The 14,378-nt window shown below is 49.0% G+C and overlaps 1 protein-coding gene across 3 annotated transcripts in view; it reads right to left on the reverse strand.

The window, feature by feature from the left end:
• The window catches only part of Ano2 (anoctamin 2), a 335,303-nt gene extending 323,484 nt beyond the window's left edge, over positions 1-11,819 (reverse strand). For 2 of the 3 annotated variants that reach the window (XM_050164130.1, XM_050164131.1), the window contains exons 1-2: positions 9,652-9,672; positions 8,708-9,031 (exon numbers count right to left, since the gene is read on the reverse strand). In XM_050164130.1, the coding sequence (XP_050020087.1) occupies positions 8,708-9,031; positions 9,652-9,672 (345 nt within the window). Of the gene's footprint in view, positions 1-8,707; positions 9,032-9,651; positions 9,673-10,302; positions 10,479-11,809 lie in introns of those variants that run through there. The other variant, XM_050164129.1, reaches the window with a different exon arrangement.
• Positions 11,820-14,378: the final 2,559 nt, after the last annotated feature.

Genomic DNA, 14,378 nt, shown 5'->3' on the forward strand with positions numbered 1-14,378 from the left:
TTTGTCTATAACTTTAACTTTAGTAAAAGCTAACTTTCAGTTAGTGATGTGGTTAGTTTCCTCCATCTGAGTTTCTAGATTCTAACCATGAATTCCATTTACAAAATCCAGAAAGATAGAGAACTGCTCCCACATCCCAATGGCCCCAGAGGTTATCAGCTATAGCTGACCAACAGTGGCAGGAGAGGACATTAAGAACTGAGGTGTCCCCACCCACTCACAGTCTGTCAGTGGAGGTTGACCCATTCTGCTGTGCACAAAACCCACTGCAGTTAAACTCTCTTTGGTGGCTACCCTTTGCTGTCATTGGCATTTAGAATCACCTTGGAGATCAGTGAGGCACATCTGGGGATGTCTATGATGAGACTCCCAGACAGGATTAACTGAGTGGAGAGATACACCCTGGCTGAGGGCAGCTTCATCCCTCTGAAGTCCAGACAGCAAAGGGAAGGAGGGGGAGAAAGCCAGCCTAGTGCCAGCTTGGCCTGTTATCTGCTTCCTGTCTGCCATGAGAAAATACTCTCTGGTACATGCTCCCAACGCCATGATGTTCTTCCCAAGTACATGAGGCCAAACAACCATGGAGTGAGCCCTCAGAGATCAGGAACCAATTAATCTTCCCTCCTTTAGGTTATTTCTGTCAGGCTTTTGGACAGAGCGGCAATAAAAGTATACAGTCTGAATGTGCACAGCCCACACTGGCATCTTGGGGTAACTGCAGGTGAATCCTTCCTGAAGGTTTGGTAAACATGGGAACACAGCTCACTCACATCTGCCTGGACCCCATCAGGTGGAACAGAGGTGGGGAAGGTGGCTTAACCAGGTGGTTTAAGGCAGGCTTAGGAATTCCCACATCACTCTCCCGAGACTAATTCCACATTTTGCTGAGCTTCTGTGTGGCTCTCTCGTTAAGTCTACCCCACCTTGAAAGCATGGACTTTCAAGTCTCATTAGCCCCTGTGTCACCAAGCCCAGGACCCAGTGCTTAGATGGGGCTTCAGAAATGTCGCAAATTGAGAAACAAGAGAGAGGGGTCCAAATACTGCGTCCACCAGCTTCCTCCCTCAGCCGCCTTTCTATCTCTGCAGTTAGAGGCACAGCACAAGCATTGGGCAATGACCTCTGGCTCACAGGTGACAAACAGAAAGGGGGCTTCCTTCACAGCACATCTCCCGGAACCCAAAACACCCGGCAACGCCGCAGAAGCAACGATCAGTAGGGAAGAGACCGATTGCTGCCCATCTCTCTCTTCACCACAGAGACAGGGAAATGACCACAGGAAAGAGAAGTGATGTCGGGACACCTGGCAGCCAGCACAGCGCATTAATCGGGGGCCCCATCTGTGAACCCCAGTGCCATCAGACCTGGAACACTAGCTGGATTCCAGCCTGACAGGATGGTAACTTAGCTTCCAGGGAATCAGGCCGAGCAGTGCAGACGCTGGAACTCCCTGCCTTGTGTGCTTGCACACATTGTCTGTGGTCTTGGTCAACACTTGATTAAGACATTGAGTAGTGTAAGGAACTGCCAGCCACATCCTCTCCTGAGCTCCACAGTTCCTCCTCTCCAATGTGACTGGAAGAAATCACCCCAAATCTTCATGATTGTATCACTCTGTGATCCCATTTCTTTCCGAATAGCACGTGGTAACAGAGAACAAACAAAACACATGGCCGGAAAATTGGGTGCCCCGGGCCAGAGCCTTTCACAAGGGTAAGTGTGATCTGTGCCCTCTGGGATTATAGACTGGTTATGACAAGTTAGAACCCAGAAGTCTCTTTCCAGCACCTTTGAGAGCTCCAACGGACCACTAGAGGTGCCTGGTGGTAAGTGAGAGGCACAGATTGGGAAACTGGAGAAAGATCTCACCCAGATGGCTCTGTCTGCTCTCCAGAGATCCATCGCTCATTCAAATTCTTGACAATATATTGTCTCCACCGTTAGGAGGGTGAAGACCCAAAGACAGGAGAAAGGACTGGGAGTGAGGTTGCTAGGGTGAGCATCAGATGAGAAGACTGAATGCCCAGATTTACTCTTTTTTTTTTTATCATAAGGAAATAAGACACCTGGCTTGGGTGGGGTGGGGCTTCACCTCCATCGTTGCTTTCCTCTGGGTTCCTACCCCAGTTCTGCCCACTGAGATCTGGTCCCACCTACCCTTTTGTGGCTCTGCTCTCAGCTGTATGGTCTCAGGGGATGGGTGCCAGGCTGTCTTATTGGGTCCCTAAAGAAACCTCAAGGTAGGAAAGAGGCAAGAGAGAAAGAAGCCCAAGGCTCCAGCGTGCTGCTCTGGGGTGGGAGTGAGGAGCAAGGGAGATGCTCACACTCCTGAGAGCACAATAGTCACATGACGGGAGAGGGGACTAAGCGTCCCCCAACCCTGTGTCAGCACCACCTCCCACTGCCCAGGCCTGTCCTGGGAAAACACACCCCACCTCTCTTGAGGAGGCCAAAGACTGTGTCCTAATGGAGTCAGTCAGGCTCTGAAGACCCTGCTCCCACAGAAGCATGCCACCACCCTCGCTCCACCAGCTGCCTGCTTGGGGGATGCCTATGATATACTGCTTCAGGAAGATTCCATGGGACACTGTCACCCTGGGAAACCAAACAGCAAGACTTTCAGGATTTGAAGTGCCAGCTTTTCCCAGGAAGGAAAAGGAGAGCAATCTCTGGAATCCTAAGAGGAGAGGTTGGCTTGGTGTGAGCTTCGGAAGAGCAAGATGAGCTGCACCAAATCTCACCATCTCTCCTGGAAGGCTATGACCGCAGCACAAGGGACAGATGGTCACCCAGGTAGCCTAGTTCTCCAGAGGCCCAAGCTCTGGGGCCTATTACTCCATAGTTATTAATCCATAATAGAAAAGAGGGACACAGCACCCCTACTTCACTTCTCAAAACCTCAACTCCTGGCCCCTGCAGAGCTCTCTGTGGATTCTTGATGGGAGTGGCCCCCACCTACAGGACATTTGTGAAGGCTTAGTACCCAGTCAGAACAACATCATGCTTCATGGGACCACAGATCCAATCGGGAATTTCCCAAAGTCACCTATGTCCAATTCCTTCAAAGAAATGGTGTTTTAATCATCCAGTCATAGAAGAAGGAGGAGGAGGAGAAGAAGAAGAAGAAGAAGAAGAAGAAGAAGAAGAAGAAGAAGAAGAAGAAGAAGAAGAAGAAGAAGAAGAAGAAGAGAAGGAGAGGAAAAGATTCTTTCCCAAAAGACTCTTTAGGAAAAAGTCAAGAACTTTGTCACTGGTTTTAAGAAAGTAAAATGATTCCAATTCCCATGCCTTCACTCCTGTCTCCAAATGGACACACATTCCATATGTCCCTTTCCTGTCCCTTTGATGGGGTACATCTACTGTCAGATGCCCAGACCCACCGTCAGGAGATGGGCAACTGTCCTGTGGCTCAAACAGGAGTGCTCCCTGCAGGAAAGGGCTGCAGGCCCTTCTTTGTTCTCACCTGATACTAAGCAAGGGAGAAAAGTGCTTGGCACCTTGAAGGAAATGGGGGCCTCCCCGTCAGCACATTGCCCACTCTCTGCCCGACTCTGCCAGGAACAGTTCACAGAGCTGCTGAAAATGGCAGAACATGGACAATAGTGTCAGCATCAGGGACAAGGTCTCTGGTGCCCTAACACTGGGAAAACAATCCTCTTCAATCCAGGGGCATCTGAACCCCCTATGGATACCTTCCCTTCCACTCCTGTTCTGAAGATATAATTGCACGGACTTTGACATTCAAGGCCTGAAGGATACAGTGAGGTCTTGCCTGGAAGTGTCTGAACAATTCCCCAGGCTCTGTCTGCACTGCATACTGCACATGACTCAGGGACATGGCTCCCCAAATGATCCTGGTGACACCATGCCTCTCTGTCTCCATTCTGTCCTGCTGGCTCCGTTAGTCCAACACAGAAAGTTTGGAAGGTACAGGTGGACAGGTGGGACCTCCTAGCCCTTTCTCAGAGGTCTTCTCCAATTCACTCCACAGCCCCACCAGACTAGAGGAACCTGAGTTCTGGTGGAGAACACACTTGGATGGCTGTAATTGGACTCCCATTTAGAAGAGATGTTCATATCTCAAGGAGTGGTTCTCAGTTACATGAGTGGGTAACAAGGATGCAAGTACCTCTGGGAACCACAGGCATCCCTGGGGATGGTTCTAACTTAGACAGTCATCAACCGGCTAAGTAGAAGGAAGCATATGGGCTAGCTCCCATCCCTCTGTTAACATTCAGATTGCCTTGGGAGGATGAGCAGCAATAAGTGAATGCAAAAAATTCACAAAACAAAACAAAAACCTGAAGCACCAGCTGAGGAGTGCACAGCAGCACCCTCCTGTCCAAAGAAAGGGACAGAAATGAATTCTACCATATTCAGAGCCTGGTGGACACAAGCCTCTTTTTCCTAGCGAAGGGCTTTAATGGGGGTCTGATAGAAACCCTTTTCCATCTCGCTGCTCTGAAAGTCAGAGTGAAATCAGAGCCTAACAGACAGCCCAGCCCAGGGGAGAGGAAGAACAACTGAGCAGGTGTTGACAATTTACCCCTGGACTCATTGCGGTAGCCCACAGTGGGAAGCAACCCAAGTGCCCCTTGCTATGAAGGGGATGATAAGGTGAACTGAGGTGACTTCCAAGGACCCTTTAGAAACGACATGTGAGATACATGTTCAGAGCATGAAGGTTCTGCAGGCCAGCACTGGACCAGAAAAACAAGCAGAGTGAGCTGTAAAAAGTGCATTTTAAGTGAATTTAACATTCACAGAATCCCAAAAAATGTCAACACCAAAAGGAACCTAAAGAGATAAGATGATGGGATACAATGTTATAGCCCAGGAGGGCAGTCCAGAATAAAGGACAGGCAGTCAGAAATAAATCTGAATAGAGCATGGATCTTAGTTAATAATAACATGTCAATGTCAGTTCATCAATTGTAACCAGAGTGCCAGTTAATAAGAAGGTAATAACAGGGGAAGCCAGGGGCAGGGTAGGACCATAAGAGCCCTGCATACTACTTCCAATTTCCCTGCAGCTATAAAACAGTTCCGAACAATAGCCTATTTTTAAAATGGAAAAAATACAAAATTGCATACAGCATTTCCCAGAACCACAATGTACTAGAACGATTGCCTATGGAGAGAGTAGGCAGCGACGACAGAGGGGAGCATTTGCAGATGACGGTAACGATAATGGTGTGCCATGAGTGCAGAGTGCAGCCAACTTCTCCCGTGTGTGTGTGTGTGTGTGTGTGTGTGTGTGTGTGTGTGTGTGTGTGTAATCCCAACACCGATCAGGGGAACTTGTCAGAGAGAGGGAATCTTACGAGAGAGTAGGTCATGATGGCGCATGAATGGGATGACAGGAAGGTTCAGGGAGGCTGAGCCCTCATGGAAAAGAGTTAAATGGACCTTAAAGCAAGGATGGAGTGGGAAGGGAGAATGTTAGTCACACAACAGAGAGAACTTTATAGGACAAGATCCCATCCTAATCAAACATCAGCTACTCAGCTATCTCTGGGCCCTCTAGATTCTCAGCCCAGGGCCTGAGCACTGGGCAGAGAGCAGCAAGGATGGGCAGATACATCTTCACTGATGTAGCTGATGGCCATGCTAAAGACCAGGCCAGCTACAGTGGAACTCAGGCCGATGTCGAATATATTATCCCTAATAGCACATGGAGCACATTCAAACTGTATGTATTTTTAAAAAATGTTCTACAAAGTTACTCATTGCTGATCTGAAATTTAATTTTAATAATGCATTTACTCTCTGTTATATATGGAAGTTCTGAATAATAATAACAGCATTGTGCTACTCGGGCTGCTTCCTTTGCTTGACTTGTTCCATCTTTTTCCAACCCTGGGAAGGATGTACTATTCCTGTTTATAGGCAAGGAAACTCTGACTTTAAGGTCAAGGCAAGCTGTCCAGGGTCCTGAGTCAGCAGAAGAGGCATAGAAGCAATCATACCTAATCGATCTTCTGAGTGCCCCCTCCTAAGTGTGACCTGCCCTGTTTCCCAACCAAGTCCTCTACTCCCTGATATCAGAGACTCCAAGACCTTGGAGACACCTGCTCAGGTCCTAGCGGAAGGACCACATGAGTTTTAGGTTTCAAACAGCAAAAAATCAGTCAGTAGCCCAGAGTAAAGGGGCCCAAAGTGATTCAACAGGTTATAGTCTCCTCTACTGGTGGAAGGTGATCTAGAGGAATTCTTCCTGCCAAACAGGTCTGGACAAGCCATATAAGTCAGTACCACAGGAGCCTGAGCCAAGATACATGCAGAGAAGGGATGAACATCCTCTGAGGACCCTTCCGTATGAAGACAGCATTAATGCCTAACTTAGATTTCAGATGTGAATGCCTTCCCAACTTTCACATGTCGCTTTTTATTTTTTTAAAATATTTATTTATTATGTATACAATATTCTGTCTGTGTGTATGCCTGACGGCCAGAAGAGGGCGCCAGACCTCTTTACAGATGGTTGTGAGCCACCATGTGGTTGCTGGGAATTGAACTCAGGACCTTTGGCAGAGCAGGCAAAGCTCTTAACCACTGAGCCATCTCTCCAGCCACATGTCTCTTTTTAAAGCAGCTCGGTCCTAAATGTGATGTCTTCACCAAACCCCTCCCCTTAAGGCTCAGGGACCTGTTGGGAAGAGGCCAAGCGCAGATTGTAAAAGGTGACAAATGACGCCAAGGAAACCATACCTTCCAGACAAGACAGGACTGATGCACATATGAACTTCCAGGGATGGTGGCAGCATGCACAGAACCTGCACATGTTCAAGCCAGATGCATCCCCAGCACTGAGAAGGGAAAGCGGTCCAGGGGTCCCACCCCTAACCAAGAAGCTATTTGTAACTGATGCTTGCTGCCAAAGGGAAAATCAGTTTCCTCCAATGGAGTGTCAGTGGGCAGGCCAGGTACTCAGCAGTAAGTGGCCAACACAAAATACACTCCTTGGCTTTTTTTGGACTTTCTGTTTGATATTTGTTTTGCTATGGCATTTTCCTTTTGTTTTGATTTTTGTTTGATTATTGTAGGTAGTTGTTTTTTGGAGGGGCACATAAAGTTGGGTGGATAGGAGCTTGTGAGAACCTGGGAAGAGTTAGGGGAGTGGAAAAACATATCAAAACATTGTATGAAAAAATAGTATAAAAATCATAATAAGCACTCATTGAGCACCTCATGTATACGAGCTATTGTGCTAGATGTTTTCATTTCTCCATCTAACAGTGGAATATGTAAACCACAGCCACACAAGGAGGTTACTGCTTTTCAAATAAGAAGCCTAAGTCCCCTCTAAAAGGCCAACCATTTCCATGGCTAATGCTTATGAGACACCTAGTGTGAGAGATTCTAATTCCAGGTTCTGGGGATGAAGCAGGAAATGAAACAAGGTCCCCACCTTCATGGAGCTGGTGGGGCACAGATATGAGAAAAACCTACCACACTGCTGTAGGGAGCAGTGTTGAGCTAAATGAGATCGTGAAATGTAGAGCTGGGACCAGGGATGGAGAGTGAAAGGCATGATGGGGTTTTATTGGGGATGCCCAGGGAAGGAGGAAAGAGCAGAGACCCGAAGTGAGGGCATGCGCATGCATGGGTCTGAGCAAGAGTCCCTGGAAGAGAGGACTCCATCACAGTCAAGACCCCAAGACCAGGCTGACACCAACCTACAACTGAGGGTAGGCTGATGGCCGGCCTGGAACAGAAGTTTGGAGAAGAGAAGATTGGAGATAAATGAATTTGGAAGAAATAGCAAGGCCAGGATATTTTGGAAAGATCAGAGTGCTATGGGCATATACATGAATGAGTGGTGGGATGGGCAGCTGGGTGGGTGTGCAGATGGGCGATTGGGGGTAAATAAATGGGTGGGTGGATGGATGGATGGATGGATGGACAGGTGGGTGGGTGGATGGAAGGTGGGTGGGTGGGTGGGTGGATGGATATGTGGGTAGGTGGGTGGATTGATGGATAGGTGGGGTGGGTGGGTAGATAGGTGGGTGAGTGGGTGTGTCGGTGGATGGATGGATAGATAGGTGGGTGGATAGGTGCATGAATGGGTGGGTGGATGAATGGGTGGGTGGGTGAGTGAATAGGTGGGTAGGTGGATGGATAGGTGGGTAGGTAGATTTCCATGGGTTGCTTTAGTCTTCTTGCCAGAGTTGATATACATATGTGCAAACACACAAACACGCGCGCGTGCACACACACACACATACACACTCTTACAGGTTTATAAAATATATTCAGTGGTGTCCCATTCAGTCCCCTAAAGTATCTCATGACTCCTCAGGAGTCCTGAGAAAGCCTTACTGAAGGAGATCCTATATCCCCACAAAGGAACTTAGATCCAAATTCAACAGGGAAGCCAGGTCTTCATGTAAGGAAACCACTCTGGAGAAAGTCACAGACCTTCAGGGAACCATGCGCCACCTTCAGTCTCTAACCAGACTGCCAGGGACATTGTGTGTGCATGACCAGGAGTGGGCATGGCACACCACCACATTCCCACAGCAGCATAGAACCACTTGGCCAAAGTTACCACAATACCAAGACTCTCCCGCAAGGTCTTGGGCAAAAGTATCTGCTTTGCACAAAAGGAAAAAAACAGGCTGTCTGCCAGAGCAAAGCCTTCTTGAGGTAGCACTGACCACCAGGCACCCACCCACCCTGAGACCTGTAGTCTGGCCAGCCTCACCTCCAAGTCCTTCTCCAGCTCCAGCCCAGCTGCCATCAGGTTGTGTTCAAACTCATCACGCTGCTCCCTCCTTTCCTCTTCCAAAGCATCCAGTGGCCCAAGTTCAATATCGCCAGGGCCTCCCGCATGGCGCTCCTTGCCCGTCTCTCCATTGGAAATAACAGCCAGTGAATGTCCGGGGGAGCCGTGACCGTGGTGCGCTCCCCGTTTCCGGTAGTGGTATGCAAGCACATAATCGACTTTCCTCTGGTTGTCATGGAAGTGCATTCGGCTCAGACGGGCTTCCGATTGGGGTTCGTTGGCATCCAGATAGTTATTGATGACCTGAGCAGAGGGAGAAACACAGGTGAGGTCAGATGAGTAAGGAGGCTAAGAGGACGTCCTGGCGCTCTGGGACAGACTGGGAAGCAAGCCTCTCAGTTCCAGAGACCCTGCCTGTCCAGTGAAAGGATCTGCAGCCTCAGCCCACTTGTCACATGCAGCCCTCCACCCATGTGTGCAACCCGGTCATCCGTACCTTCACACATGCTCTGGTATCCAATGCATACACACGTACACACACACACACACACACACACACACACACACGGAGACAGAGAGAGGCAGAGATAGAGACACAGAGACAGAGAGACAGATGAAGAGAGAATCAGGGAGACTGCACATACAGTACAACCCCCGTGCCTGCCCCCAACCCTGAAGCCCATGCTCATGCCTGCTCACCCGCACATACATGACACCAGCAAGCAGTCCCCGCCACTCACACCTCTCTGATTCTGCACTTCCGCACACCCGTGAGGGCGTCCATGTGCACAGGCACACAAAGGCAAACCAACGCGCAGTCCTCCACAGGCACCACGGCACACCTACACATGTGCTGTTGCTTGCAGAGCTGCATGTGAGCCTGCAGACGCTCTGCTCTCCGTCAGCACACACAGGATACTCACTGGTAGGTGTTCGGGATCCATCACAACAGGGCCAATGTCTAATCTCCTCTCCCACCCACAGGAATTCACGAGACACTCCGCCCCTCACAAATCCACATCTTCCCCCTTCTGTCTCCTCCCCAGCCACTGGCAAGGACACCCTGCCCGCCACAGAAGCAGGTGACTGACTGCTTTCTCTACCTTCCGCTCTAGACTGGAGAGGTAGAGAGAAGAGAGGGAAAGAGAGCAAGTGAGGCGGAGCAGGCCAGGGACCTGCCTCCCTCCCTCTGGGTGTTTCCTTGTTTATTACTGGTTTGATACCCAGCTGCCTCAGCAGCCACCTGAGAGGTCACCGGGGCAACCAGATGAAATGCCAGGCACTGGAGAGAGGCTCAGAGCCACCACAGCTGAGGAGAGGAGTTTCTCAGGCCTGTGGGAACTGAGCCTGGGAGCCTGCAGCCCAACAGGTAGGAATCATCCGGCTCTCTTCTCCCTTCCAGACCCTTCGCTGAAAAGGATAGCCAGAGTTGCTGCAAAATGGGCTTGACTCGGAGAAAGGGAAGAAAAAAGGGCTCTACCAAAAACCCAGGGCTTTGCCCATAAGCACACACAAGTCTCACATGACAGGAGGGCCAGGTGGGAAGCTCCCTTGGGATGTCCACCTATACTCACAGAACTGTTGCGGGAACACTCTCTCCTGGAGGCCTGGCTGGAGTGTTGGCTAGCGCTGGCCCTCTGACCTGCGGCCTGGGGACTTGGCACTCTGAGGTACTGTTTGGGGCCCTGGCCTCCTCTGGCCACTGTCCGTGAACTCAGCCGCCGTGGAGATCCAGGGAGCAGAGGGATGTCTGTGAGAAAGAAAGACAAGAGAGGTGCCACAAGTTCAGGTGACAGGACTCTCAAGACACAGAATCTAAGGCAGTGAAAGGCAGACCCTGTGGCTCCGGGGAAATGACCTGGGCTTTTTGAACAGCCGTATCTAACTGCATTCATTTTGGTCAATGGGAGTAAAAGTAAATGGTAACTCACCTGCCAAACACACCCACACACACCCACACACAGAAAGAGAGAGAGGGAGGCCACAGCTGTCATCATCTCTCATGTGTGTACTCAGCACGCAACGGTGGAGCTCAAATCCGGGCATAGCGCCTGTTAGGCAAAGCCCTTCACCACTGATTCACTGTTACTCTGTCCTTTCTTTATCCCAGAGGCCATGAGGACTGACCAGCGAGTCTGCAATCTGGGGCAAGAAGAAAGCCCCAGATGAGCCAGGGTAGACGGAGCTCTTCCCAGGGAGACGGTACTGTAGAGTGTCTCCCAGGGCATCAGGGCCAGTAGGCGCCATGGACAGTCCTATGCCTGCAAGGAGGGAGCAAGGACAGAGCAACAGTGAACCTGCTAAGGCAGCAGTGGACCCATGAAGCAGAAAAATATTTCAGTGGCCTTGAGAAGTTCTCACACACCCGTGATTCAAGTCAAGTTCTCAGAGACCCACAGCCCTTTTCTGGCTCCTCTCCAGCCAAGGCCCTGAGCCACCAAAGTCTTACTCTGTACTCTAGTCTCAGCTCGAAGAAACCACAGGCAGCCGGTGCACCTGTGCCCAGACCTGAGCCACCAAAGTCGTATAACTGGTCGACACACTGGTCAGTTCCATCATTTATTCTTCCTTTTTTAATTTTTTTTTTTATTTTTGGTTTTTCGGGATAGGGTTTCTCTGTGTCGTCTTGGCTGCTTGGCTGTTCTGGAGCTTGCTCTGTAGACCAGGCTGGCCTCAAACTCACAGAAATCCACCTGCCTCTGCCCCTCAAGTGCTGGGATAAAGGCGTGTGCCACCACTGCCCAGCAGCTCATCATTTCTTAGCACTGTCGCCATGTCAGGCTTGTTTCTTCTGCTACCTGAAGGACAGATGTGGAAAGGAGAACAGAAGAACGCATGCCAGACACCCCAAACAGTGATTGGCCTCTGAGTTCACAATAAAACATGATAATAAACATTACTATGCTTTTTTTCATTTTAAGCATCATGTGAGCAGCAACACCCTGTACATTCAGATTGGTCCTAAGTAGTTGCCTAAGGGATGAATAAATGACAATTCTTCCAGATTTCTTGAAACACAGTCAAGGCTGAGGGTATAGTTTAGAAGGAGAACATATTCCCACCACCAGATCAATCGCCAACCCTTAGGCATCCAGCTATCTGATGATTTTTTCCAAGGAGTCTAAAACATGTGGTTATTGGCCTTGAGAAGCATGGCCTCTCAAGGTGTTGCTGTGTGCAGAGAAATTTGGTTGCTACCAGCAGGGTTGTTGTGGCCTGAATGTGAAATGTTCCCCACAGGCTCGGATATTTGAACGCTTGGTCTGAAGCTGGTGGTCCAATTTAGGAAGGTCATGGAACCTTCCAGAGGTAGAGCCTTCCTGTAGGAAGTGAGTCCTTAGAAGCAAGTCCTGAGGTTTTATAGCCAAGCTTCACTCCCCTCTGCCCTGATTATCGATGTGATGTGACCAGCCAGCCTGGCATTCTTGCTGCCGTGCCTTTCCCAACACCTCCCTTCAGACTCTAAGCCAGGACAGACCTTTCCTTCCTGAAAATGTTTCTCTGGTACTTTGTCATAGCAACCAGGAAAGTAACAAATGCAAGGTAAACATTCATGACATGAATGTAGGTTCATCTGGGTGTTGGCTCTTAACCACTGGAGACCAAAAATCATAAGAAAACAAATAAGGACTCAAACCTAGGTCTCAAAGACTGGGTAACTTCTGAAAATCAGAAGAAACCATGAAGAGCCTCCCCAGAGACAGAACATACATCCTGGTGGTCCAACATGGTCTCCCAGCTCAGGACATTAAGGGGGAGGTTCCATCCCTGGGTACCATCTTGCTCCAGTTTCCTTCCTTGATACCTTTCTTTAGCTCTATGCCTCAACTGGCCCAGAGCAGCCTTAGACCAGAAAGATTAACCCAGAGAAAGTCCAAATGCACAGCTTTGAGGTGATGAAGAGGAGGCTCATCTGGAGCCACCTGTCCCTGTGAGTTATCTTCCAATATGTCCAAATTGCAGTTGAGAAGCAATCCAAAACAAAGCTTTGGTCAAACCATGTATGGCATCTCCTAGGAAGCCCGGGGCCTCCAGAGCACCCACCCGCCATCTTGGCTGTGTCCTCTGCTTCCTCTGAGCCAAGTTCATCACAACTGCCTGGAGGTTCTGCTTTTGTGGCAGTCTCCCAGCCCACATTGATTAGAACGGAGCATGCAGCTCAATGGCCGCCACTCTAGAAAGGCATAACCAGGCAACGATAGCACAGATCAGGAGTCACAGACCTATCTGCACCATCAGGTGAAGGCTGTGGAGGTCAACACACTTCTAGAGACTCTCTAAGGAGCGTAAAGGTGAAAGAAGAGCCGTGAGAAGTCAAGACCATCACACAGCCTGTGAGATGGCTTTGTCCACTTATCTGGAAACACTCTTTCTCTTTTCTCTTCATTCTCTTGGCTCTTAGCACACTTATCTTAAACATCAGTCAGATCCATGGGCACTGATGCATTTAGGTGCCATGAGGGTAGAAGAGACAGCTCACTCATCTCTGCATCAGTTAGATAGACATTGTCAAGGGTGGGATCTGGGGCCTCATCACACCTAACTTCCTCCTGGGTGCTATCATCCACGCCTATTAAGGTCATTACCATCCATCGCTGACTTGTAAGTTTTACTGCCTACCCTTAGCTTCCTCTAGGCACACATTGCCCTACCTGCTTGGCACCTACACTTGAACGGTTGAGAGGCCCTCAAAGTCAACATGCCCCAAACCAAACTGATGACCTTCTCCCAGCAATATTCTTTTCCAAGATTAACCCACCTGACTCATGCTTGGGATGTCCTGTACACTCAGAACACAGCCAGAAATCTAGAAATATCTGGAAATCCATCTAATACCTCATACCTCATATCCCATTTGACACCAAACCCACTGCAGCTGTAAGGGCATCGTGATCCAATCATATCCAGAAGACGCTGCTTCTCCCCAGTCCTCCAACCTCTAGCTTTTGTAATTTTACCACTCTTTCTTCCATGACGGTCACTGAGCCTTGGCAGGGCAGTCTGGGATAATGTCCCATTTTATGAGGAACCACTCTGTGGATACTCATTCTCAAGGGGATAGTTCTTAAAGACTAAAAAGATCTGTAATAAGCAATGACACTGATTCAGCAATGAAAGTCTCCCAATAACAAGCACCCAGGGAATGTTCCTTGCTGAATTTCATCGGGTCTGCCAAGAACTAATGCATATATACTTCAAACTAATCCACAAAACCAAAAGGGAAGAAGTGCTTCCCGAGTCCTTCTTGAAGCCTGTATTTGCCTTCCGACCTAAACCAGGTGAGGATGCAATGAAAACACAAAACTATAGACCCACTTCTTTGATTAATATAGATGCAAAAGTCCTCAGTAAAATCCCCACAATCAGAATTCAACAGCATACTTTAAAAATCATGCACCATGGGAATGCAAACTTGTGCAACCACTTTGGAAAGCAGTGTGGCGGTTTCTCAGGAAATTCGGGATCAACCTACCCCTGGACCCAGCAATGCCACTCTTGGGAATATACCCAAGAGAGGCCCGATCATATGACAGGGGCATTTGTTCAACTATGTTCATAGCAGCATTATTTGTAATAGCCAGAACCTGGAAACAACCTAGATGTCCTTCAATGGAAGAATGGATGAAGAAAGTGTGGAATATATACACAT

Source organism: Alexandromys fortis, unplaced genomic scaffold (assembly GCF_014885135.2).
Source record: "Alexandromys fortis isolate MF-2015 unplaced genomic scaffold, M_Fortis_MF-2015_v1.1 scaffold_150, whole genome shotgun sequence".
In the NCBI taxonomy this organism is placed as follows: Eukaryota; Metazoa; Chordata; class Mammalia; order Rodentia; family Cricetidae; genus Alexandromys; species Alexandromys fortis.